General features: G+C 38.2%; 1 protein-coding gene across 4 annotated transcripts in view; it reads left to right on the top strand.

The window, feature by feature from the left end:
- The window catches only part of GPATCH2 (G-patch domain containing 2), a 176829-nt gene that overhangs the window by 70808 nt on the left and 78805 nt on the right, over positions 1-27216 (top strand). The window contains exon 6 of one of the 4 annotated variants that reach the window (XM_075925206.1): positions 21033-21068. The exons of the other annotated variants lie outside the window; for them this stretch is intronic. Within the exon in view, the coding sequence (XP_075781321.1) occupies positions 21033-21053 (21 nt within the window). The 3' untranslated portion in view covers positions 21054-21068. Of the gene's footprint in view, positions 1-21032; positions 21069-27216 lie in introns of those variants that run through there. 4 annotated transcript variants of the gene reach the window in all.

The following is a 27216-nucleotide window of genomic DNA, read 5'->3' as shown; positions in this document are numbered from 1 at the left end:
AAAGACAACAGCTAATCTTATACAGAATTTGATTAAAAAAACAAAGCATATCTCATTTTGTTGTTTGTTTATTGAAAAAAAAATTGCCTTGCATGTTCTGGGCAGACACACTGGGAGTTTGTATGTGAGAAGACTATCTAGACATTCTGTTGTGGCATAATTTGTAACCGAAATAATCAACATAGTATGTTTCTAAGTCTGCATGTCTTGGTTGGATTATTTGTATGATGGATTGTAACTGTGACGGAAGATCCTTTACTGCCTCCTTTATACACGTGTTGGCATAACAGTAAAAGTTTTTGGATTTCATTATAACTTGTAAGGATCCAGTGGCCTATCCAAACCGTTTTAGAGCTGAGTCTAATTTACAAGGCTGATTAGGAGTAAAAAGGAAGTTCAGTTATGAGGGAGAGATGAAAGTACTGAAAAACTGACAGTTGATGTGTGCTGTCACTTTTTCAATCTCCTACCGAGTAAAGTAGGCATAGATAGTCTTGACTGAATTTTTTAATTCCCAGTGTAATTCAGTTTCATGTGAAAACCTTATTTCCTTTAGAAGATAATATTCATTTTGCTTACAGTTGTAGATGGATGTTAAACTATCAGAATGTTGGGCAGAAAGGAATTTAATAGTTGTGTACGCTCTCAGATGACAATTTAGTAATTAAAATGTTTCAAAATTGTACTTAATTTACACACTAAACATTTCCTTGGGTTCACAAAATACTGTAATTTCCACAGACATTTATGCTCCTCACTGCTGTGTTAATTGCAGTGAAACCACTGGAAGGTAACTTGATTATTCCTTAATGTTAGAAAAACTACTTGGATATAAGCATGGTGTTGGTTGCCAAAAAGACTATTCTTGTGATTTGTACTTGCAGTTATAATACCCCCCCAGTGCTTTCATCTTCAGAACTCTATGCAAACATTAACCAATCTTATGAGATAAGTAAGTATTAACCTCTCCATTTTATAGATGGTAAAATGAGACAGAGAGGTTCACTTACCCAAGGTCATAAAAATTAGTGGCATAGCTAAGGTTGAGCTCAGGAGATCCTGGTTCCCTATCCTATGTACAGTACACTAGAACATATTGCATAGTTATTCATAAAGCTTTGTGCATGTCTGATTTCTAGATATTGTTTAAACTCAAGTTAAGATGCAGATTTTATTTGAAAATCAGGAGGAAAGCAAATGGTTTGGTAGCTGGAGCTCAGTTTATGCTGACTTTTGTCTCAGTAACGCTTTAAGTGCACATTCTGTTGTATTTTGTTTTACTGATACTTGCTTAATTGCTAAATTTAACAATTTGCTGTTAATTGTACAGATAACAGATCTCAGTGTATGCTTTATTCTTTTTAATAAAATGCATGAGATAAAAGCTTTCAGTGTCAGCTTCTGGAATGGAAGGAACACAGAGTAAAATGAATTCCTTGCTCATTGAATCCAGAAGCACCTGCTGTATTATTATTTGGCTGTAAACCAAAAAAAGAATGGTTTAGTTAAAGTTTGGGGGAGAAAAGAGCATTTAATCAAATTTATACAGCTTTCTCAGAGTTACTGGAACTAAAGTACTTGGTGATGTAATGTGTGAAGTCCAGCAGAGTATTTTGCTGGGCTGGAGAAAACTAATGGAAACATTCACTTGGGGTAAGACAAATGGTATTAAATGAGAAAACACACCATGAATTGCAAATGGAGCTGAGTTAATTTGTTGCTACAGTAGTGTTGCCCTACTGTTAAATGAAGGCTGTGTAATTATCTTGCTGGCAGAGATAATGTCAAAACCTCATTTCTCCTTACATGCCTCATTTTTACATGAGGGCTAATTGAGCTGCAAGGTGACAACTGATTATATATGGCTATCATCAGGTCCTCTTGCTCAATTTGCAAATAATGTTATCTTTAAGTGATGATTTTTATCACATGTCAAATTAGGGGTTGAAAAACCCCTTTTTCTAGCTATTTTAGTAATCTAACATTTGATTTTGATCAGTAAATTATTCTGAAAGATACAAAGAAAAACATTAATGAATTATGCATGTATTTCTTTAACATTCTTGATTTTCATCCACTTGACATGCCTCTACTTGGAGCACATGAAGACAGACCAATACCAGCCATTTTGGTTTGTAACTGTCAATTGTCTTGGATATCAGCAGGCCGTTTACAGTCCAAAGTATTTATCTGACATATCAGTTCTTATCCTCAAGGGAAACCTGCACAACACTTTCAAAAGACAAACCTTGAAGCTCAAATTCATTATTTTGCTAGACACCAAAAATCATGAAGTGAACAGAGATGCTGGATTTATGGCTTATTTCAATGATCTGTAACCCCTCTTTTTGTACTGTGACTACAGAGGTGTTAAGAAGGCCACTCTAGCCTTCAATGGTCCCCTACAATATGTGCTTAGTACTTATGCTAAACAGTCTGTTCCATCTTGACTTTTTATGTGGCTCTGGAGGTTCCTTTCCTAAACCTGAAGGAAGAGCTCTGTGTAGCTAAAAATTTGTCTTGCTCGCCAATAGAACGAGTTTGTTCAGTAAAAGTTACCGCCTCACCCAACTTTTCTTTCTAATATCCTGGACTTACTACTGCTACCACTATACTGTATACACAAGTTCCTTATTTTCTGTGATTGGGAATTTTTTTTTGTGATGCTGGTAAACATATAATTGTTTACTTGACCATTTAAGCTTTTCTTGTATCTTTAATAAGTTAAATCAGACTATAAGTTCTTGGACTGCATTGGAGACAACTTTTTATTTCAAAAGGTTGAAAAAGCTACCGGGGGGAAGCTGTTCTAGATTTGATCCTAACAAATAGGGAGGAACTAGTTGAGAATTTGGAAGTGGAAGGCAGCTTGGGTGAAAATCATGAAATCATAGAGTTCACAATTCTAAGAAAGGGTAGGAGGGAGAATAGCAAAATAGAGGCAATGGATCTTGAGAAGGCAGATTTTGGTAAGCTCAGATATCTGATAGGTAAGGTCCCATTGGAATCAAGACTGAGGGGAAAAACAACTGAGGAGAGTTGGCAGTTTTTCAAAGGGACATTGTTAAGGGCCCAAAAGCAAGCTATTCTGATGTGTCGGAAAGATAGAAAATATGGCAAAAGAGCGCCTTGGCTTAACCACGAGATCTTGCATGATCTAAAAATAAAAAAGGACTCATAAAAAATGGCAAGTAGGACAAATTACAAAGGATGAATATAAGCAAACAGCACAGGAATGCAGGGGCAAGATTAGAAAGGCAAAGGCACAAAATTAGCTCAAACGAGCTATGGGAATAGAGGGAAACGAGAAGACTTTTTATAAATACGTTAGAAGCAAGAGGAAGACCAAGGACAGGGTAGGCCCACTGGTCAGTGAGGAGGGAGAAACAGTAACAGGAAACATGGAAGTGGCAGAGATGCTCAATGACTTCTTTGTTTCGGTCTTCACTGAGAAGTCTGAAGGAACGCCTAACATAGTTAATGCTAATGGGAAGGGGGTAGTTTTAGAAGGTAAAAGAACAAGTTAAAAAATCACCTAGAAAAGTTAGATGCCTGCAAGTCACCAGGGCCTGATGAAATGCAACCTAGAATACTCAAGGAGCTGATAGAGGAGGTATCTGAGCCTCTAGCTATCATCTTTGGAAAATCATGAGAGACAGGTGAGATTCCAGAAGACTGGAAAAGGGCAAATATAGTGCCCTTCTATAAAAAGGGAAATAAGAACAACCCAGGGAACTACAGACCAGTTAGTTTAACTTCTGTGCCAGAGAAGATAATGGAGTAAGTAATTAAGGAAATAGTCTGTAAACACTTGGAAAATGGCAATATGATAGGGAGCAGCCAGCATGGATTTGTAAAGAACAAATCATGTCAAACCAATCTGATAGCTTTCTTTAATAGGATAACGAGTCTTGTGGATAAGGAAGAAGCGGTGGATGTGGTATACCTAGACTTTAGTAAGGCGTTTTATATGGTCTCACATGATATTCTTATCAATAAAGTAGGCAAATACAACTTAGATCGGGCTACTATAAGGTGGGTGCATAACTGGCTGGATAACCGTACTCAGAGAGTAGTTATTAATGGGTCACAATCCTGCTGGAAAGGCATAACAAGTGGGGTTCCGCAGGGGTCTGTTTTGGGACCGGCTCTGTTCAATATCTTCATCAACGATTTAGATATTGGTATAGAAAGTACGCTTATTAACTTTGCAGATGATACCAAGTTGGGAGGGGTTGCTACTAATCTTCAGGGTAGGGTCATAATTCAAAATGACATGGAGAAATTGGAAAAATGGTCTGAGATAAATAGAATGAAGTTTAATAAAGACAAATGCAAAGTGCTCCACTTTGGAAGGAACAATCAGTTTCATACATACAGAATGGGAAGCAACTGTCTGGGAAGGAGTATGGCAGAAAGGGATCTAGGGGTTATAGTGGACCACAAGTTGAATGTGAGTCAGCAGTGTGATGCTGTTGCAAAGAAAGCAAACATGATTCTGGGATGTATTAACAGGTGTGTTGTGAGCAAGACACGAGAAGTCATTCTTCCGCTCTACTCGGCACTGGTTAGGCCTCAATTGGAGTATTGTGTTCAGTTCTGGGCACCGCATTTCAAGAAAGATGTGGAGAAATTAGAGAGGGTCCAGAGAAGAGCAACAAGAATGATTAATGGTTTAGAGAACATGACCTATGAGGGAAGGCTGAAGGAATTAGGTTTGTTTAGTTTAGAAAAGAGAAGATTGAGGGGGGGACATGATAGCAGTTTTCAGATATCTAAAAGGGTGTCATAAGGAGAAGGGAGAAAACTTGTTCATCTTGGCCTCTGAGGATAGAACAAGAAGCAATGGGCTTAAACTGCAGCAAGGGAAGTTTAGGTTGGACATTAGGAAAAAGTTCCTAACTGTCAGGGTAGTCAAAAACTGGAATAAATTGCCCAGGGAAGTTGTGGAATCTCCATCTCTTGAGATATTTAAGAGTAGGTTAGATAAATGTCTATCAGGGATGGTCTAGACAGTATTTGGTCCTGCCATGAGGGCAGGGGACTGTACTCGATAACCTCTCAAGGTCCCTTCCAGTCCTAGTATTCTATGATTCTATGATACACTTATATGTAAAAATTAGGTTACTATTTTGTAAAGCGCCTAATGGCATTTCAGAAGTGATATTGGCACCTAGCAGTCTTAAACTGTCAGTGACACACAACTCTGGTCTGCTCTACAAGGTTATGTCAATGTATGCTGCCTTGCATTTGTCTAGCTGTGGAAGTTTTCATTTTTTTTACTTAAATTTGGTTCCTGCCAACGTAAGTGCCCTTCTATGTAGTTATAGTAACACCACCTCCCCAATTTGCACAGAGTCACTGTCAGTGTAATTAGTTTGACACCGTGTCAGTGTGGGTCAGGGGTCTCAAACATCCTGCTCGTGGGCCATCCCTGGCCAATTTAGTTGCTCAATCCTGTCTGGAACTCCAGGTGGCCTGGGGAGGAGCAGTCCCTTCCTGTTACTCAAGTTCCACCACTGCCCACATGGCACCCCATCCTCCCAGGCTATGGCTTCAGTTATTACTGTGGTGAGGTCCTAGCACAGGGCTGCAGCAGTGGGTTTCCTCCCCCACACTCTCCACGGCAGTAGGAGCTGTAGATTAGTGGGGTATGTGCTGCTGCTGAGTGTGCTATACTTTACGGTGGCGTTTGCTGTTGCACGGAGTGCAGGGGAGCCTGACGGCTGCTACAGCCCCATGCAAGGCCTCTCTCTGCCCCAATAATCCCCAAAGCCCACCCACTGGGACTCCCGGGCTGGTTTGCGCAATAGCTCTTGTTGGGAATGGCCAATAGGCCAGGCGTTTGAGACTCCTGGTGTAGACACTCTGTTCATTTTGTTGACTGTTACTGACCTTCAGGAGCCATCCCACAGAGCATCCCTTTGACAAGACATGCATTTTATACAAGTGCTTCATCAAGGATGCACACTGCCAACACAAGGAGCAAAATGTGCACATAAATAAGAGATTTAATAACTACAGTGGCTATATGTTATCATATTTCAGTTTATGGCCTTATGCTCCTAAATGTCTAAGTCACTTTTGAAAATATGACTTGAGAGTTGGTTATATGGATAAGAAAATAAATAGCTCTTGTTTTCAGAAACATTTGAAAATGAAAAAATTCAGAATTATTTACATATGAACATACAGGTATTCTAAAGACATATGGCACCCGACTTTACTTGGTTTTCAATTGACTGCCCGTTTCATGCTTTTCATAAAGTTTGCTTGCAATCACTTCCTGGTTGTACTATATTGGCATGGAGCTGGAAAGGGTTGCTTCTGAATGCTGCTTGTCGTTGGCTCCCAGGCCCTGGCTCAGCCACTTGAAGCTTGAATAGAGATTGGCTGAGGCTCATCATTTGTGCCCTTCTCCCTGGCTTTCTGAGCCTGTATTGCTGGCATTCTGAGCAAAATATATATGTGAATTTATATGTTTGAATGAATGTTTACAAAATACAGTATGCAGTAAATATGTCAATGTTACGTTAGTCATCTAACTAATTTAATACAGAAATCTGGGTGGTTATTAACAAATCCATTATTTTATGATTACTTTTTACAGTTACCATGTAGGGATGTCAACATGTAGTTGACTGCACGATTAATCGATAAATCTGGACTTATGGTTTAATCCTATCGACTACACTCACTCTCCCCACCCTTGCTGCCTCATGAAGCTCCTCAGATCCCTGTGGACAGGGGCTGCTGCCACAGACCAGATTGTCGTCAGGGAGCTCTCACCCTCACGGACAAGGGCTGCTGCTGCCCAGTGCTGCTCCCTCTGATACAGAGGCAGCAGCGCGCTCCCCAGGAGTGGGGCTCAGACTGGCTGTCAGCCCCACCCCCAGGGACTATTGAATAGTCGTGTAACCACTAAGAATTCAGGTGATTACACGACTGTTCATTTACACAATATCTAACATCCCTAGTATCATAACAAGGTTCAGAGCACTATATTTGTGTAGTCTTATTTAAATGATTATTTTCTTCTGACCTTTTTAAAAGACAGGGAATTTGAGTACTACTATGCTTATTGTGGTTACCATGGATGAGATCTTCATCCTTGCTCTGTGCCCTTTACAGCAGGTAAAAGAGCAGAAGCCAATTCCATTTGGGCCTAAATCTCTCTGGGGGAGAATTTGCCAGCACAGGGTCCATATAATGCAGCCATCTGGCTTCCTTCTGAGGCTATCCTTGCAAGTTCTGACAAAGTAAGCAGGGTTGGGGCATAGATTCAGGGATAGGGCAAAAGCATGGGCATACTGGGGGCTGTCCTATTTTAAGCAGCACTCTTGGATGTCTAAATTTTGCCACTATCTACTCTGTCCCCCAGAGCATTGCAGTACTGGGGAGTGCAAAGGTTGCTTAAATAACACTTACCCCTCCCTTTTTGTCCTCAGCTGCTAGTTTTATGCTGCCCGCTTAGAGGCTCAGCACAGCATCTCATCCAATATACTCAAAGAATTTGTGTTCTGGTTGATATAAAAAAAGCCTGAACTTGTGCATGTAGAGAGTAAACTAGTTTAATAATGTAGAACTTGTGGTAGTGGTGGTCTAGTAACTTTCCAAGAAAATGTGTAATACTATATTCTCTTGCCAACAATTTATACATTGGTATCTTTTTAAAAAAATCTGAGAAATTACAATGAATTATTTGATTTACCCTAAAATAGAATCCATTCTGAAATTTGATAAAGATTAAATTATGCATTACATTTCTATTTTGCTATAATATTTCAAGAAATATAGGCAAATCCTTTTAATCATTAAATTGTCAAAGCATTTGTCAAGTCATGTTTGACTGCAGTGCATTTTAAAAATAGTAAATAAAATTTTTCTGACTGCTTTGAAGTGCACCATTTTCCTCTTTTTTTCTGCATAAATTGACTTATATGCATAGCAGTCACGAGCCACGAAAGCTCATCATCTAATAAACCATCTTGTTAGTCTTTAAAGTGCTACATTGTCCTGCATTTTGCTTCAACTACCCCAGACTAACACGGCTACATTTCTATCACTATTCTGCATAGCAGTCACTGAGAGATAAACTTGTGGATAAGTCTTTTCTTAGTTTTATTACATCAGAGGCATTTCTGCCTGCTAAATAGCATTTTTTAAAAAATTTCAATGGGGTTCAAAGATGTACAGATGCACAGTTCTTAACCTCATATTTTAGTAAATTTTAGTTATATGAAATAGGAAAAAAAGTAAAATTGCCAAACTTTACAGAAATGATGCAGAGAAGATAGACTACCTCTTAACTCTGATCTAAAAACAAGTTCCCTAAGAATAAATCCTCTCTATTTAATTTTATCCTGTTCAGGCAGATAACTGGTAATACCGATGTTTGTTCTCAGATGAAAGCCCTGAAGTATGCCTCTTCTGTTGATGTATGTATTCTATTTATTGCCAATATCCCTTCAACTGGAGGGTAAGATGTTCTCTTCTACTGGAAACCTGATGTTAGAGACTTGACTTTAATACCTTTTAGATGGTTCCATTTTTGGAAATTGAATAAACAGCGATGGAGGAAAAAAAGAAAAATGATGACAGTTTGAGAGGTCTCTCCATTATTTGACATTTTAAAACGATATTTTCATTGGATGAGATTTCCTTGAAGATAAAATCTGAAAGCTAGAGTTTTGTAGCGCTGAGTCATGTGAATTGTGAACCATTTAACAGTTTGTATATTCACACAATATTCCACTTTTGTGTATGACTTGGGGGGAGCGGAGTTTATTGACCAAATTAAATGGTATCAGAATTTGAGAAATCTTGTACTGTATATAAAATATTCATACTTTACAGTATTTACAAACCTAGTAAAGTATTTCTGTAAATATTAGAATAGCTAAAGAGATAAATACATTAGAGGTAGTGAAAGGATTGTGAAAATTGTTAATGTTCTAGTAATGCATGTAAAACTTAGTTCAGGAAAAGTTTTGTCATAGGGTTTATCCAGAATGTTATCCTGGATTGTTTTTTTTTTTTTTTTTTCCTTTTTCCATAGCTGCTTGTGCCAATGACTTAAACGGAAGCCTCCTTGTTACTTATTGTGAAGTCTTAGTTAACCTTCTGTATTGATGACCTTCAGCGTAGTTTAACGCTGAATAAAATCTTAATTTTTTTCTTCATAAAGTCACCTGATTGAAACGTCTAGGTTAATTTTATTTTCATTTTATATCATGAAGTAGGTTGGAACGATTGCTTGTAATAGAAAAAGAAGACTATTTTCAGTGTATTAAGTTTTAGGTTTTCAGGATGTTAGCACTACTGAGAGAGAACTCAATAACAGGTTTTTTCAAAAATAGATTAGATTGCTGTATGAAATTAAAAGAATATTTTATGCAGAAGTAAATAAAAATGCTTGCTTTAACAAATCCTGATGTTAAAGAGTAAACATTATTAAATAGATTGGGCTGTGTCATACTAGACAACAGATATTACATCTGAATAAATTATGATGGACAAGTACATTCCTTTATTTACAACTTTGTACTTCATTATATTTCCTCCATTTTGAATGTAACACATTTTATACACATTTAACTGATTTCAGCTCTGAGGGGTAGCCATATTTGTCTGTAACTTAAAAAAACTTAAACAATGAGTGGTTCTGTAACACCTTAGGGACTAATGAAAATATGTATAGTACCATGAGCTTTCATGGACACAACCCATTTCTTCAGATGTGTGGAGCAAAAGACACAGAAAACCCAAAATTTAAAGCAGAGAAAGAGGGTACAGGAGGAGGGGAGGGAACCCTGTGAACTATAGTGTCCGTGCTAAATGATTCTAATAGACTGGGGTGGAAATGTTTGATACTTAGCTTTTGATATCATTTAGTGTTGAATAGTACAGCCCATCCAGTTCATGTCTTTGTTCAGTCCCTGGGTGATAGTGTCAAATTTGCATATGAAGTCCAGTTCTGCAGTCTTTCTGTGCAGTTGGTTCCTGAAATTACTTTGTAAAAGAATGGCTACTTTTAAATCCATTGAGTGCCCAGGCCGGTCAAAATGTTCCCCTGCAGGTGTCTGTGTGTTACCCTCACAAATATCTGATTGTGTCCTTTAATCCTTTGTCATAGACACTATCCATTTTGGCCAATATACATGGCAGAGGGGCATTGCTGGCACTTGATGGCATAGATCACATTAGAGGATGTGCAGTTTTCTGAGCCTCTGATGTGGTGGCTTATGTGGTCAGGTCCTGTGATGGTGTTGCTTGTATAGATGTGTGGACAGAATTGGCAATAGAATTTATTGCAGGGGTAGGTTCCTAGGTGAACGCATATTTGAGAACCTGTGATAGAAACATGAATGAGAATGTGATTACTGCAAATTGTTTCTTGTTCATAAAGTGTATACTTCTTGTCTTTTGTCATGAATATAATACCCATAGTAGTGTTTGGAAAAGATACTTTCAAATCTGTTTTAGAACTATACATTAACTTGGCCTAGTAAGTAAATAGATATTTGATTCTGGACACACAGGTCTATAGAACATCTATATCATATATTATAGACGTATGTGTGTCTATATAATCTAGATACACAGATTCATATTATATACCATCTGTATAACCATACTTAAATTTAAATATCAGTTCAGTTTGTTTTTAAATTCAACAAGATCATCAAAGCTAATTTACTAGGAAACTTGGGGGTGAGGAGCAAATTACTCTTCAAGTTAGGAAGGTAAAAGGGTAAGCCTTACTGGCTTGCTTAGTGGAGTTAACTGGTTCCCAGCCACACTGGAACAGGCCTCTGCCCACATCGTGTAGTGAATAAGAAGCTTCACTAGCCCAGCTGGGCCTACCACACCATGGGCAGGGGCTGCTCCAGTGGCTCCCTGCCCATGGTGTGACATGGCAGGCCGGTTAACTGGTTAAACATATTGTTTAACCAGTTAACATTTTAAATGGGATTTTACATCCCCAGTTTAGATAAGGATCAAGTCACTGTGTTACTCTGCTTGCTAAGGCCGGTACCAAGTGCATATAGGGAATAACAGCATTGGCATTTTATAATGGATGCTTGTCATGACTTGTGGAGCTCTGTGAGTGCTGGGCTGCCCTAGCTAGTGACCTCATAATTTCCAGAAGCAGGTGGAGGTGGCAATTATAGCTATGGCCACTATCTTGAACCTTCTGTAGTAGGTGATGAATTGCAAATGGCTAGACCCAGTGCACAACAATAAACTCAAATAAATCTTCAATGTGTAATAATGACAAGACTGAAAGACTGGCAGCTATAACAAGGCTGCCGTTGTCACCCACTTTACTGTAGCCTTGATATCCATCATTATCAGCTGCAGCTAGCTCAAGAGCTGGACAAGAAGGTCCGAAGAAGGATGAGTTGTTTGTGCTGAAGCGTCCAGTAGGTCCCATCTGGCAGAGAGTAAATGGGATTTTTTTTATTTTTTTATTTTTTTTGCCTGTTCATTGGGCTGGAGCTGTCCATCATTTTGGGCAGATATCTGATCACTTCATGCTGTGGGACAATATGGCTTTTTGCTATTTGGTATAGCAATGGCAATTAAAATAGCTATTTTTTTTCACTACAACCTTCTATTTTACCTTATTCAAGAATGTATTTTTTTACATAACTGATATTTATGCTAAAAAGATCTATTTCTTTGAGTGAAAGAAATCAAGACAGACCTGTCAGTAGGGCTTAGCTAAACTTTTCAGTTGTAATCAGAACAGTAAAGGGTTTTATATTTATTAATTTTTTGTCTAGTAATAATATGCTCTGGATTACCTGAAAATTACTAGGAGGAGGGAAAAAAAGAAAAGAAATTGGTATGAATGTAAAACACCATGAAGAGATAGTGAGTGTTTAGCCTCTAGCAGGTTTTTTGTAATGACTATAAATTCTAGTTGTCATAAGGCATCTTAATTTAATACAATTCTTTTGGGTTTACAATGCACATTTAGATTTTATATATATTTATTATTAGACGCACATGAAGGAAAATTTTAAAAAGGCTACGTATTATACCTTCCAGAAATAGAAAACTGAACACTGCTTTGCTTGACATGGCAGCTTATCTAATATTCATTTGATCTTTAGACATTTCAGTGTGATCATAGGATTAATCAACATAGCATGTTAATCAGCAGATCCCCGATTGATTTTTCTCCTTAGCGGAGTAGCAGTTCTTGAACGCTGAACAGTTGAGTTTATTGAATATTAATTTATGAAGTCAATGTAATTATACTTTGTAGATTTGTTTTACTTTTATATTCTAAGATATTTTGTCAGCAAAAAAGATCCCATCAAATGTCTTCAATTTTGCAATTTTAGGTGATATCATTAGAGTTTAGAATATTGTAGTATGTAGAATCCAAGCTGCTTAAGAATGTATTTTGATCTGTGTAATCATCGTAGTTTACATTCTTGGGAGACTGCAGTTTACAGGCAAACTGTTTTGAAGCTAATCTCTGCTTTAAAAGAATCAAACTTCTAAAATAATGTATTGTAAATATATAAGGAGCTGTGTCCCCTCTAATTTTAAGCATATTATGCTAAATTGGATAATATTCTAATTTGTATTTCTTTTTGTTTGTATGTCTAACGTATTTATTTTAATTTAAACATGGTGGTAATTGGTCTGAAACATATTTTAATGCCTGCAGTGATTAAAAGGGAAGTCCTTTGAGATTTTAATCCTTCCAAAATGTAGGCTCATACCTAGGGTCGAGGCCAACTCGCATACTATCATTAATTTTGTTGTTACTTCATAATAAACCTATAAGCCTAGAGCCTCTAGACCCATGCAGATTTCCCTGCATTTGAGTGTCTTGATGGAATAACAAAGTCCACATTTACAACTGAAGCATATTGCATTTCATCTCTGTAGACCCACCTTCAAACAGCAGTAGCCACATGAAAATATATGTCAAAAATGCTGTTTTCTCATATTGGAATTTAGGCAATTTGTTTTCAGTCAGCGAGCTGTTTCCGACCTATTTTTGGAGCCCCTCTGTGGCCTGACCATACGTTCTAACATAACTTATGGTGGCACTCCAGCATATGGACTTTTCATCATTGTCCAACTGAAATCCTCTGTTGTACATGCTTTGGGAAGTGTGGCAACCATGTCCATCAGAGTAGCATTTATTTGTATCAGGGATGTGTTCATCAGTGTGTTTATCACGGTCAGCTGTTAGATTGTGTAATGAGGATTTCTTGTGTAACTTAGATGTGATGTTATCAATTAAAACTGACAACTCACCCTTTTAAGAAGTGAGTGAGCTAGTTAACTGTGTTGTCATATTTTAATTTAATTATTTATATTATGGTGAAAAGTCTCAGAAGGGTAACCTGGTTAGTCTGTATCTGCAAAAACAACAAGGATTCCTGTGACACCTTAAAGACAAACAGATTTATTAGAACATAAGCTTTTGTGGGTAAAATCCAATTCATTAGATGAATTGGAGTGGAAGTTACAGAAGCAGGAGTATATATAAAGAAGTTGCTTGTTTTAATGAAGCTAATCAAGTCAAGGTGGCAGTGGGTCACTCACAGCATTTGGTGTGGAGTTGTGAATAGCCAGAGAAGGGAAATTGTAATGTGTTAACCAGCTGAGATCCGTATTCAGTCCTAAATTGATAGTGTTGATTTTGCAAATGAATTCCAGTTCAGTATTTTCCCTTTGTAACCAGTTTTTGAAGTTCTTTTGTAGAAAGATGTCTGTCACTTAGTGGGCCTCAACCAAAATATGGCCACCATTTTTGTGATTAGTGCTGTATAAATCTTAACTAAAAAAAACTTAAACAACAATGGTCCTGTGGCACCTTAGGGCATGTCTACACTAAGAAATTATTTTCAAATAAACAATAACTCCCAAAATAACTGGTTCAAAACAAGCTTATTCCCAAGGAAAGCATGAGTTAATATTTTGAAATAACCAGCCCCTTATTTAGAAATAATAGGCTTGGTAGCGTGGACGCTGCACTTATTTCGAAATAAGGGGAGCTATTTCAAAATAACTCCCTAGTGTAGACCAGTGTATAAAGACTAGCTACAGGACCATTGTGTTTTTAAGGTTTTTTTTAGTTGCAGACTAACATGGCTACCCCTCTGGGACTTTTAAATATTAAGGAAAACAGTTTTGCCCCAAAGAGCTTACAGTTTGAATAAACAAGACAAAAAGAAGATGAAAGGAAGGGAAAGAGAAAACGGAAAGGAGTAGTGTTGTTTCCAAGCATCATATAAATGATACCTTTTTATTATTTTTTAATAAATGCATAGTAGCATGGATGGGAAATAGAAAGTACAGAGAGGGGGTTGCTGAAAAAACAAAAGAAAGGAAGTAAGGGAGATAGACACAGGAGAGAAAATGGAGAGAAGCATGAAGGTGAGGTTAGAGTGAATTTGAAATGACAAAACTAACTGTCGTGGTAGAGCACTGTTTCTTAAACTGTGTTCTGTGGCACACCGGTGTGCCGCGAGGCAGTCTGAAGTGTGCCGCAGAGAACAACAGAATTCAAAATGGCTGCCCTTAAAGGGGCAGGTGACTGTTTTCTTTTTGCTCAATAATTTTGCCCTCCCCCAACCCTTTTTTTCCTCAATTACTTCTCCTTCCACCCTTTTTTTGTTTTGTTTTTTATTTTGTGGGGTTTGTTTGTTTGTTTTGCTCAACAAAAAATCCTCGTTATTCCTCATTTATGTTCTCTTTAGCAAAATTTGGACCATATTAGTTTAAAGTATAATTTGAGGCTTATGAAATGATACTTTATGAAAAGCATTCAGTAAATACATCGTTCATTGTGAGTTCCTTCATTCAAACTTTCTTAATGTTATATATTACTATAAAAGTTGTTTCTCCTTTTCCCTTGCTTTTCTATTTTGACTCTTTATCACAAAGACACTACGAAACCACTATGAAACATTTAAAATTTCGAGAAAGAAAGAAGGTTATAAAAACTTCGGTTTTTGTCTTGTGACTCTTTTTTTGTTTTGTTTTTGTATTTCAGTCTTTGAGTTTTCCAAGGACTTTCTGTGGTAGTTTCACTTAGAATATTTATTACATTGCCATGTGATGCATTATTTAGATCATGTGGTCAGTCATATTTTTATATCTATCTATATCTATACCTATATCTGTATCTATATCCATAATCTTGTTTGTCTCCTTGGTAGTTATACTGTAATAATATTTATTTTTCTGTTCTCAACCATTTTTGTCTTCAGTATCAGTCTATTCAGATGGAGAAGTTTATGTGCTCTTTATGGATTCTTTTTGTGAGCACAAGTTCCTCAATCATCATTTTGTCAGAAGAGAATGAAAGGAAAGAATTGGTGCAAAAATGAACTTTAGTTCAGGACACTGTTAGTGGTGAGCCTTTCTTTCACTAAAAAAAGGTGACAAAAAACTTATCTATTGCTTAATCTCTCTGTGGAAGACTGTTATAGTCTGTGGAATACATTGTCTGTTAAAATTCTAGCACTCAGCGGTCTAGTACTTACCTAGTTTTAATTGAAAGAATTGTTTCCATGTATATATCTTGATTCCCTAGATGGTCATTAAGCCATACATTTTTTTCCTCTGGGTTTTGAACCTTGGTAAACAGTTTGTGTTAACATTTCTCAGTTTTTTGTAGCATGACAGATGATTGACACTGGCATATAAATAAATCTCTCACAGAATAAATAGCAGTAGTAGAAGATTTTTGCATATTTTCCACAGACACAGTTTCACTGTTGAGATATATTTGGGTAATAAGATACTTCTTGCCCAGAATTGCCAGAGTCATTTTGGTTGTATGAATATCTCCCTACCAAGGACTGATTTGAGAATATAATCTCCTTTCAGTCATTGCTACCTGGAGTAGAATTTTATACCATTAACCTAAAGTGAAACTTTCTATATGCCATTACTAAGCTCTTGAGTGATCCTGTTTCCCTTGTTTTCCTTTAGTTTTGCATTTCTGTAATTCAGGTACTTATGTATCATGAAGCAAACAAAAAAAAAGTGGCAGGTACATAATGTGAGCTAGCTGTTTGGATTTAATCACAAAAAGTATTGTGAAATGATATATGGGGCTCTTAAAATGGTCTTCTGGCATGTCAAGCAATAGTTTTCTGAAAGATTTTACTGTTCAATTACACACACTAATCACATAATTGCACATCTTAATTATTACATTTCTTACTTGCATAGTTACATGTATTTCAATTAATTATATTACCAGAATGTTTAATTAGAAAATTACAATTACATGTTAGAAAAAAATAGCAAACTTCAGATCCCGCACCAAGAATATTTTTACAGTTAAAGTTCACGTACATAATACTATTTTAAAAAGTTAAGTATTTAACATGGAAAAAGGCACTATAACTTATTTCAGTCCAGTTTGAGTTGCCTTGCAAATGGATCATCTTAATGGACGTGTGGTAAATATTGATTTGCAATAAACATAGCTGAAAAGCATTGGTTGAATGTGATGGTGGACGAAATGGCAAGAAACTCTAGTAAATTTGATTTTTTCCTGTGATGCGAGAAGGATCATGAGAGCTTTTCTCTCCTGTCCCCTTTGAACCGAGTTTACAGCCTCCTCTCTAAGTTGTCAGGTCTGTGTGCAAAGGCATTCTTTTCCTTCTTGGTTAGGTAGACCTCATTGCTTCTGCTCTACCTACCATTGATTAGGCATGTCTAGTGCTAGGTGTCCACATATCGGAAAGATGTGGTCAAATTGGAAAAAAAAAAAAATGAGAGAAGAGTAACAAAAATTATTAAAGATCTAGGAAACATGACCTATTGGGGAAGATGGAAATAATTGGGTTTGTTTAGTCTTGAAAAACAGAGTGAGAGGGAAAGGGTGGGGTGGGGAGGGACATAATAGCTTTCAAGTACCTACAAGGTTGTTACAGGGAGGAGAGAGAAACATTATTTTCCTTATCCTCCGATAGGACAAGAAGCAATTGCCTTAAATTGCAGTCAGGGTTGGACATGAGGAAAACCTTCCTAACTGTCAGGGTGGCTAAGCGCTGGAATAAATTGTCTATGCAGGTGTCAGGGTGCAAGCCCCCACTGTGCCTCAGTGCCCCCTGACTGTCCTCATCTAGCCCGTCTCAGGGCAAGTTACAGTCTGTATGGGTTGCTCATCATTGGCATCGGGGTTGTCTCAAGTGCCCTGCTTTCCTAGTCGGCATTACGATCCGACTCCAAACCAGGGTTTTGTCTCCAGCCCCTTGTCAGGGGGAGTCTTGGCTGGCCCTCTCCTAGCCCTTGCTGGCTATACCCAGCTTGTCTCCCTCCTAGGAGCTGCTTCCTCCACTTTCAGTCCTCCACTGGCTCCCCCTAAGCAAACTGTGCTTCTCTATTTATAGCTGTCAGCTGGGCTCTCACTCGCCCTAAAGGCTTCAGCTCCTTTCCAAACCAACCAGGCTTCTCTATATAGCTGACAGCTGGGCTCTCATTAGCCCAACTGTTTCAGGTGGCCCCTCCAGGCAAACTGGGTTTCACTAAGTAGCTGCCCAGCCGGGCTCTCCCTAGCCCGAACAGCTTCAGCTGGCCTTTTTGTTCCCAGCCCTAGCTCAGGGCTTGAGTCCTGGTCTTAAAGTGCCAGTGCAGGGCAGGCACCCTGTCACAGCAGGTTGTGGAACCTCTGAGATTTTTAAAAGCAGGTGAGACAAACACTTGTCAGAAATGGTCTACATAGTGCAGTGATTCTCAACTCATTTCAGTCCATGGACCACCAAGCCAATCAAAAAATGTTCTTGGACCACGTCCAGCACATGTAGCACAGGACGAACGACACAGCAACCACTCAGCAGGACGGCAGCAGCTACACTGACGCTCAGAGCCTCAGACGGAAGTTACTGGCAACACAACACGGTTGCATCCGAGGTGACGAACACAGGATAAAACAGCCTAACGGCGGCGCCTGCTCATGCCATGTGATTTTGGACAATATTCCTATGCACCACTGAAAAATCACCATGGACCACCAGTGGTTCATGGACCACCAGTTGAGAACCACAGACCTAGTGCTTTGTCCTGTCATGAGTGCATGGGACTGGACTCAGTGACCTCTTGAGGTTCCTTCCTGTTTCTATTATTATGCAAACCCTTTTCTCATATTCATTCAGAATGCTACTGTGAAGCTCATTTTCCTATCTCATCATGTTAACGATAACCCCCTTCTCTTCACATCCCTCCACTGGCTCTCCTTTCTCTATTGCATTAAACACAAGCCACTTTCTAGGCCATACTGGTGTGATATTAACACTGGTCTCTGATCATTCAATGACATCAGTTTCACTTATACAATATTAAACTATTGTATAAATATCTTTGTGCTTTCCTCCATGCTGTGTCTCGCTCTTAAGGAGAGCATACCATAAACATCTACAGAGCCATGCTGTTGTCCTTATTCAAAGCCCTCTTTAAAACTCTTAATTTGCTTTGATGTCTACAAAAATTCATAGCACTTAGGCAGCTGGTGTGCTGAGACCACTTCCTGTCTTGCTGACCAGTATTTTCTTCTGGTAGTCCTCCATGTGTCTCCATCCACTTATTGTCTCATACTTCCGATTATCTTCATTTTGGGGAAGAAAGAGTGCGTCCTTCTGCATTTATACAACACCTAGCATATCCCGGGGCTCCATAAGTGAGTTTCCTATGTGGTCTACAATATGAAAATAATAAAAAAGTAATAATAATCATCATCATCATAAAGTAATGATGATAAGAATCCGGTGTGTTAGCTAAAATTATAAGCTAGCCAGTACTTCCCTCAAATAGGCCCTAAAGACTATGTAGTCCCTAGTAGTTTCACTGAGTCATCGATTTTAAGGTCAGAGGAGACCATAATGATCTTCTAGTTTCTTCTCCTGTGTTACATAATCCATAATTATGTAATTATTGCCAAGGGAGGTGGTGGAATCTCCCTCTCTGGAGATATTTAAGAACAGGTTAGATAGACATCTGTCAGGGATGGTGTAGACGGAGCTTGGTCCTGCCTTGAGGGCAGGGGGCTGGACTCGATGACCTCTTGAGGTCCCTTCCAGTCCTATTATTCTATGATTCTATAATATTTGACCAAGCAATTCCTTTCTCTGGTTTATTACTTCTGGCTGAGCTAACACAAGTGTGTGTGTGTGTGTGTGTGTGTGTGTGTGTGTGTGTGTGTGTGTGTGTGTGTGTGTGTGTGTGTGTGTGTTCAAAGAAAGTCATTCGGTCTTGATTTGAACACTGCAGGTAATTGGTAGAAAATCTGCCACATCCCTAGCTAATGAGTTATAATGGTTAGTTGCCCTCACTGTTAAAATGTGTATCTTATTCTTAGTGTGAATTAGTCTAGCTTCAGCTTCCAGCCACTGAATCTTTTATTGCCTTTGTGAGCTAGATTGAAGAGTCCTCTTATCAGAAGTCTTTTCTCCATGTAAGTGATCAAGCTACCTCTTGATTTTGGCTTTAAGATATATATTGAGCTTCCTTATCAGTGATTTGCTGTCAACCGAGGTAGAGGGAGGCATTTCATAAAAGGCCCTGCAGCGGTCTGTCTTGGGTTCAATACAAATCAATAGTTTAATTGTAGGACAGAGTAGAGAGTATGCTCTTATAAAAATTTTCTAATGACACAAAGCTGGGAGAGATTGCAAGCATTTTGGTGAACAAGATTCAAATTCAAAACGATCTTGGTAAATTGGAAAATTGATCAGAAATCAAAACAATAAAATTCAAAAAAGACAAGTGCAAAATACTACACTTGGATAAGTATAAAATGGGAATTACTGGATAGACAATCGTACTACTGAAAAAATCATAAGTTGAATACAAGTCAATAATAAGATTTTGTTACATAAAGGCAAATATTCTGGGATGTATTAACAGGAATATACAGTTTTAAACATGGGAAGTGATTGTTCCACTCCACAGTGATGAGGCCTCAGCCTGGAGTACTGTGTCCAGTTTTGGGCGCCACTCTTTAGCGTGGATGTGGACAAATGGGGGATACTCCAAAGGAAAGCAATAGACATATATAGAACCTCTAGAGTTCTAAACACCAGAGTTACAAATTGACTGGTCTATCACAAACCTCATTTGGAACTGGAAGTACACAATCAGACAGCAAAGACCTCTGCCCCCTCAAAGTAAATATTGTGCATTATGGAACAGTATTAAACGTATATTTCTTTTTAAAAAAGGAGATTTTGGTAAAAAATTGACAATATAAGAAATCTGTTTCTGTGCTTGTTTCATTTAAATTAAGGTGGTTAAAACTAGCATTTTTCCCCACATAGTAAAGTTTCAAAGCTGCATTAAGTCAAAATTCATTTTTAAGCTTTTGAAAGAACCACCATACCATTTTGTCCAGAGTTATGAACATTTCAGAGTTACGAACAGCCTCCTTTCCTGAAGTGTTCATAACTCGAGTTTCTATGTAAGAGCTTTAGAAAACATAAACCTTTCTGAGGAAAGGTTTTTAAAACTGGGCATATTTAGTTTAGGGAAGACTGAAGGGGACATGATTAGAATCGTCAGTGAAAGGCTGTAATAAAAAAAAGATGATCAGTTGTTCTCCATGTCCACCTATGGTAGGACAAGAAGGTAATGGGATTAATTTGCATCAAGACAGATTTATGTTTGACATTTGGAAAACTTACAGTAGAAGAGATAGTTAAGCAATTAAACTGATTTATCAAGGGAAATTGTGGAATCCCCATCACTGGAGTTTTTTTAAGAACATGTTATACAAACATCTTGAAGGTGTGGTCTAGATGTACTTGTCCACCCTCTTCCTCCCTGTTGAGGCAGGAATGGGGTGCGCATTTTCAGTCCAACATTTCTATAATGCTATGATCATAGAATCATAGAATGCTAGGACTGGAAGGGACCTCGAGAGGTCATCATGGCAGGACCAAATACTGTCTAGACCATCCCTGATAGACATTTATCTAACCTACTCTTCAATACCTCCAGAGATGAGGATTCCATAACCTCCTGTTCTCTTTGTATTTCTTGGGCAGGAAGAAGTAGCTGAAAATTGACCAGATACAGCATTAATCCTGCACCAAAACTGCTAAATTTGATTGAACCACAACTTTGGCCCATTTGTTCTATGGGCATTCAGCATAATGTCAACATACTTCAATAAGGCCGTGTGGTACTTCATTTATTTTGAATTTATATGCTTTTGTGCACCTTCAAATAAATAGCCAATTCAGGATGATGTAGCTGCCTCCTCTGGCATTTATGTCACAGAGAATCTCATTTGTCCTGTGGATAAGATTTTACCAAGAAAAACAAACTCTCTCTCTTTATTTAATTGTACTGAATAAATACAGATGTACAGATCTTTCATGCTTTCTGGACTTTTAGTTGTTTGTTCTGTGGCTCAACAAGTGCAGCCATGCCTGACAACTTCTCAGCCCCAGCAGAATTCTCTTATGATTCAAAGACAACTAACTTCATGAAAAGTATCTGTACCTGGGCTTCCTTACTCCCCCATATTGTCTGCAGACTCTTTATTGTCCTTACTGGCTTCATAAATGTATATTCATGTATATTTGTGCACTTGTGAATTTGGGGCTGATTTAGCCCCAGAGCATCATGGCTCATGTCTCTCAGGAAAGTTCCAGCATCTAGAAATTACTGAACACACTGCTCTGACTTTGTCCCTTTCCCCATTGCTGTACTCCTGTTCCAGTGACCTATAAGAGAAGGGGGGTGTAGATGCAATTTCTGCCATCCAGGAATTCCGCAATGCACTGAGGATTGAGCATTTAACTACTGAAATCAGATTTACCGGCCTGTTTGCAACAAAGCAGCAGCAAAATAAGGCCATAAAATGGGCTAATACCTAAACCTTTACATTTAAACTGTCGTATTTATAAAGTTTGTTGTGTGCTTCAAATTGCACTTAAAAATTAGATGAAATAATTCAGTAGCAATTCTGAAATTTTCTTGAGGCCAAAACAATTATTGTATCACTGTAAAGTGTAAGAGACTTTGTCATGCTGCAAGATTCTATTGTAATATTAGAGGTTGGCTTTTTTTGTGTGTGGAAATTATATATGTAAACTACATTTTTCCACTCATATTCTAAAACGTGGACTTTGAAAACTTTGAGTTATGCAGCATTACTTGGCATACAGTATGGGGGAGCAGGAATGCTCTGGGAGGACTTTAAAAATCTCATTTTGTTATTTTTGAAGGCCTTTTAGCCAGCATTAAGAATTTGGCCTGTTGGTCTTCTATTTGGTTTGATTGTTGTCAGAAAACATCTCACCTAAAATTGAGCGATCCACAACTTAATTTAAAGAAATGATTTGCAGGTTTTACCATAATCTTTAAAAATAAATTCAGATTCCAGATATATGTTAATGGATATTCCAGTATCTATAATTGGGGTAGTTTCTCTATTAATCAGCATTGCTCTATTATATAGTATTTGGCATACTGTACTTAAAGATATGTTATTTTAAATAAAAGGCATTAAAAGAACAAGAAGAGCACACCCTCCAGCTCATGCCAAAGTGTGTGTGTGTGTGTGTGTGTACGTACACATATATGTTCAATTCTTCTTTTAACTTAATCCTAGTTTATTAAATACATCTTTCCTTGCCATATGTCATCTTTTTTTTATGTTCCCAAGTTTTTGGCTGAGGTTCCAAATCCAAAAAGAGGCATTATTATAGAACCATGTGGAAATTCTTCAGCAAAACTGTGCTTTAATTTCTATATGTATAATCTTTACATTAGTATATGCATATAAAATGCATACTGTAAAACTATATAAACAATCAAGCAATCATATCTTTCAGTGTTATCTATTGCCATCATTCCCTATGCATTGAGGCTCTCACTATAGCTATTACTATAAAACGTTCCCTAAGTACATAAAGGCTCTAATCGTTAAGATTTTTATTACCAGCCACACATACAGAGCTGCAAATTGCCTTGTTTCAGATTTATTATGTATTACTCCAGAAATTCTATAAAGATCAAAAGAACTGATTACAATGTTGACCTTTGCATTAACTCATCTGAATTTAAATTCAAGTGTTTGATTTGGGAAAATAAGTCCATTTATCATAGGTCTGCTACTGAGGGGATTGTGCAGCACTGATTGGGAGTGCTGAGACCAAATTTATTTATTGAGCGTTGGCTTGAAAATTGTTTGTAGGACAAGCGGAACAAAAGTTTGACCTGTCATTGTATAGTACTAAGAGAACAATGCAGTAGTTGCCCTTTTAAAATATCTGGTAGTCAGTCTGTTCCAATGTTGCTGATAGAGACAGATGATATTAATAGTTTAATAATATATACTATTTTTAAAATGTTAACCAGTCTTAGATTTAAAATCAATGAAATTGTTTCTCTGCAAAATAACTAGCTCTTCAGCCTGGAGGTTACAGTTTAACAATACAGAAGAAAACAATATTTATTGTTTTGATCCATAAAACTTCTCTGTCAAACCAATTTCAAGCTTGTTCAGATATAAATGTAGTGTACATATATTAACATTTTTTACTCATTTTTCAGCAGTTATACTTATTGTAGCAGTACTGAATTAAATGGTGATATGCTGCTGTATGCCACAATAGGATCTGTCCTTTTTTCTAAAACTGTGGATCAGAGCAAAAAGTAATATGTTTGTATAGTGTATTTATGGTGGGTTACTTTTTATTTTAAAAATTCTTGATGATCTGGTTAACTGTTCTTAAAATTCATGTCTTGTTAAAAAAGTGTTGTGCTTCTGTAGTTTCATATGTTGCAACCAAAATATGAATATTGTAAATCTTTACATAATTTACTAATTTGAATATGTAATTTAAATTCTTATTTCAAACAGATCTGTATAATTTCAGGTAACTAAATCCTGTAGAAATATGATGTCATTACCTGTTAACCACGTAACTGTTACAGTGCTACAAATATCACCCAGCCTCCTCAATGGGTATAGGAAGTTGATGGACTAGTGGTGAAAGGGGAGGACATACCCAGCAGCAAGGGAGGGAGGTGCTCACTGAGGCATACCAGGCAGCTTAATATCTCCCTTGGGAATCTCTGAAACCCACTGGCCAGTTGGGATGGGGGTGATCATTGGCCCACATCCCCCATCTTCAGGGATTTAGCCTGGAGCGAAGGCCATATGGAGCCTCTTTCATCTCTGATCCAGTAGCCCTGTCTTACCCACCCTAAGCTAGTAATGAGAGCCTGGCATGACAGATGCTGCGTGTCTATCCAGTTACCCATTTGTGGGTCAGGAAGAAATGTTTTTTCCTACGGGCCAATTGGCAGAGGAGTTTCACTTTCCCTGCAGCACCTTGAAGCCATGGCAGGTTGGGTAGGCATGCTATTAATGCCAAACTGAGGTAATTTTATTGAGTTGTTAATTCATTCACACTTGTAGCTGTTTTCCAGTGTGGTCAGAACAATAAAATGAATGGTTCTCAGAGATGAGGACCTGGGATTTTGGTGATGGGCCTTGGGTTTATGGAATAAGATAAGACCTTCTAGCTCTCCCACCCTACTGTACCTTCTGTCCCCCTCACAGTGGGGAAGAAGTGGTAGGATGCATAGAAAGCTGAGTTTTGAGAGGGGTTAGGCTGAGGAGATATGAGGTAGGAACTCTGTAAATTGTGCACTAGAACTACTAAGAGTATGTCTAGATAACCCTCACATCTCCGAGCCATACACGCAAAAATATGGTAACGAGTCTCAGAGCTTGGGTCAACTGACTTAGGCTTATGAGGTTTGCACTGAGGGACGAAAAATAGACACGAAGGCATTTAGGCTTTGGCTGGCACCTATACTCTGAGACTTGGCAATGGGGAAGATTCCAATTTGGCCTCAGGCCCTGGGTCTGAGAGAGTCTATCCTGTTATTTTTAGCTGCATTGTGTAAGCCAAAGAAGCCCAATTCAGTTGACCTAGGCTCTGAAACTCACTGTGTTGTGAAGGAACTCTCAGCCATCCTGTGTACTTAGCCCCCATAATCTGGAAACAAGGGCATCACGCAGAATTCTGCTATACTTAGAAAGACAAAATGGTGGCAGAAACTGCAAAATAAAAAAATTATTATAATGGGAGAAAGTGTGTGAAAAACTTCGCCTAATTTGGGTCCCCGTGTTTCTAAAAAAAAATTCCGAAGTTGCTTGGCTGTTAGTTAAAATGTACTTGAAATAGTTTAAATTTTCTAAGAGAAAAATGTCACTGATAAAAACTTCATATTAGCTAGGCAGAAGGCTGGCCACTGGAACTCTATAGCTGTCATTTGAAACCACTTCAGCCTTTGGATAAATAATTATTTGGGGTGTTCTGGATGAATTGCTATTTTTAATATGTGCTTTATATGCTATAAAAACAAGAATTTGGGGGTAAAACACTCTTGTATGTTCCAGTCATTTATCAAATTGAGGGAATGCTTGGTACATGAACAGTTTGCTGCAATAGGGACTCTAGCAAATGGTGGGACAGGGTAGCAATCTATAATTCGAGTATTGTAGTCTTTTAGCCCAGTGTTTCTCAACCAGTGGTATGAGTACTCTTTGGGTACTTGAGAGAAGTCTGGGGGATACGTCAACACAACTGAAATTTGGAGAAAACTTGAGTTTTTGTTTTAAGTTTTACAGTGCTTTATTATTTTTGTACTTTTTACATCCAAAAATGTAATCGCCTGCCCAGCTACGATTAAGTTGTTTAAACAAATTTATTGCAATGGTAGAAAAAAATGTTGTGTGCCTAAAAACTGTAGATACTGGGGGTGGGTACTTATAATTTTTTTTAATGGGGGGACTTTTTTAAAAAAGGGGGGGTACTTTATAAAAAAAAAGGTTGAGAAACACTGTTTTAGTCCGCAAGTCACCTTATGGATGAAATTCATTACTGAGTCTCAAGATTCACACTAGTAGCCTGGTCAAATAAACACAAGTTTAAAAAAATAAAAATGGTTTTCCCCTTAATGATGTGATTCCGCTGACAGGCCCTGCAGTGGCTAAGTATGAGGTGGTGATAGTATCCATTGTAGGAGGAATTCAGTGGTTTTCAATATTAAATTTGGCCAGTGCTTTCTTTACTACCCTTTTGCATTAGTACAGTTGTTATGAATTTGCTTTTACTCCTTTAAGAAAATCACACCAGCTAGTGCAGGGATCTCCAACGTTTTTAAGCATGAGATCATTTTTTTAATTTAAATGCAATCCAAGATCTGCCTGAAACCCAAATACCCTTGCCCTGCTTCCTTTGTGCCCCTTCTCTGAGGCCACGCCCCTGCTCACTCCATCCTCCTTCCCTCTCCCACCCTCCCTCACTTTCACCAGTCTGGGGCAGAGGGTTGAGGTGCAGGCTCTGGTCTTAGATCTGGAAGGGCTCTTAGCTGAGCCTGAGGCAGTCAGTGCAGGGTGCTCAGGGCTAGGGCAGGGTCTTGGGATGCAGGAGACAGTTCATGACTGGGGGAAGGTTTCAGGATGTGGGCACTGGCTGGGTACTGCTTACCTCAGGTGGCTCACCCCTGACCTGGCCCTGCACCACTCCCAAAAGCAGACAGCAAATTCCATCCCAAGTCCTGTTGTGATGCCTCTCTGCTCTGTAGCTCCTGAGGGGACAGCTCCAAGGCAAAGGGCAGGAAATGCTCAGCAGTCTGCCGGGGGTGGAGGGACGGGGGGGGACAGCAGAAGTGCTGGGCTTGATAACCTCTTGGCCAAACCAGTCAGGATCACCTGTCAAAGGCTCCAAGATCTACTGGTTGGAGACCACTGAGCTAGTGAATCGGCTAATTTGCTGATCCTCACTTGGATGCTTAAAGCACTGATGGGAGGCCAAAAGCCTCAAGCTTTGTAGAAAAATAACTCGTACCTGAATAGGTCTAAATAGCTGTTATTAAATTTAAATGTGTAGTGGTGCCTCCTGCTATATTAAAAACGGTGTTTTATTTTACATTTTAAATTACAGCATAAGTATTTAAAAATAATGCACTTCTGTATGCTGGTTTGGATCTCAGTACTAGTTCTCTGGTGGTATGAATTCAAAACCTGTTGTGATGTCAAGGTGTGGAAAAACTTCCCATAAATATGAGTCAGATGAGGGAAAAAATGGATCCACAATAAACATCACTCTGGGACTTCAAAAAATCTTCCCAAACCCCCAAATATGTTATACCACAAGAAAAATATCAACTAAAAATGCCACTTTAAACACCCATCACTCA

Source organism: Pelodiscus sinensis, chromosome 3, assembly GCF_049634645.1.
Source record: "Pelodiscus sinensis isolate JC-2024 chromosome 3, ASM4963464v1, whole genome shotgun sequence".
NCBI classification, from domain to species: domain Eukaryota; kingdom Metazoa; phylum Chordata; order Testudines; family Trionychidae; genus Pelodiscus; species Pelodiscus sinensis.
Note: the sequence above shows the minus strand (reverse complement) of the source record. Positions and strands in the feature narration are given on the sequence as shown.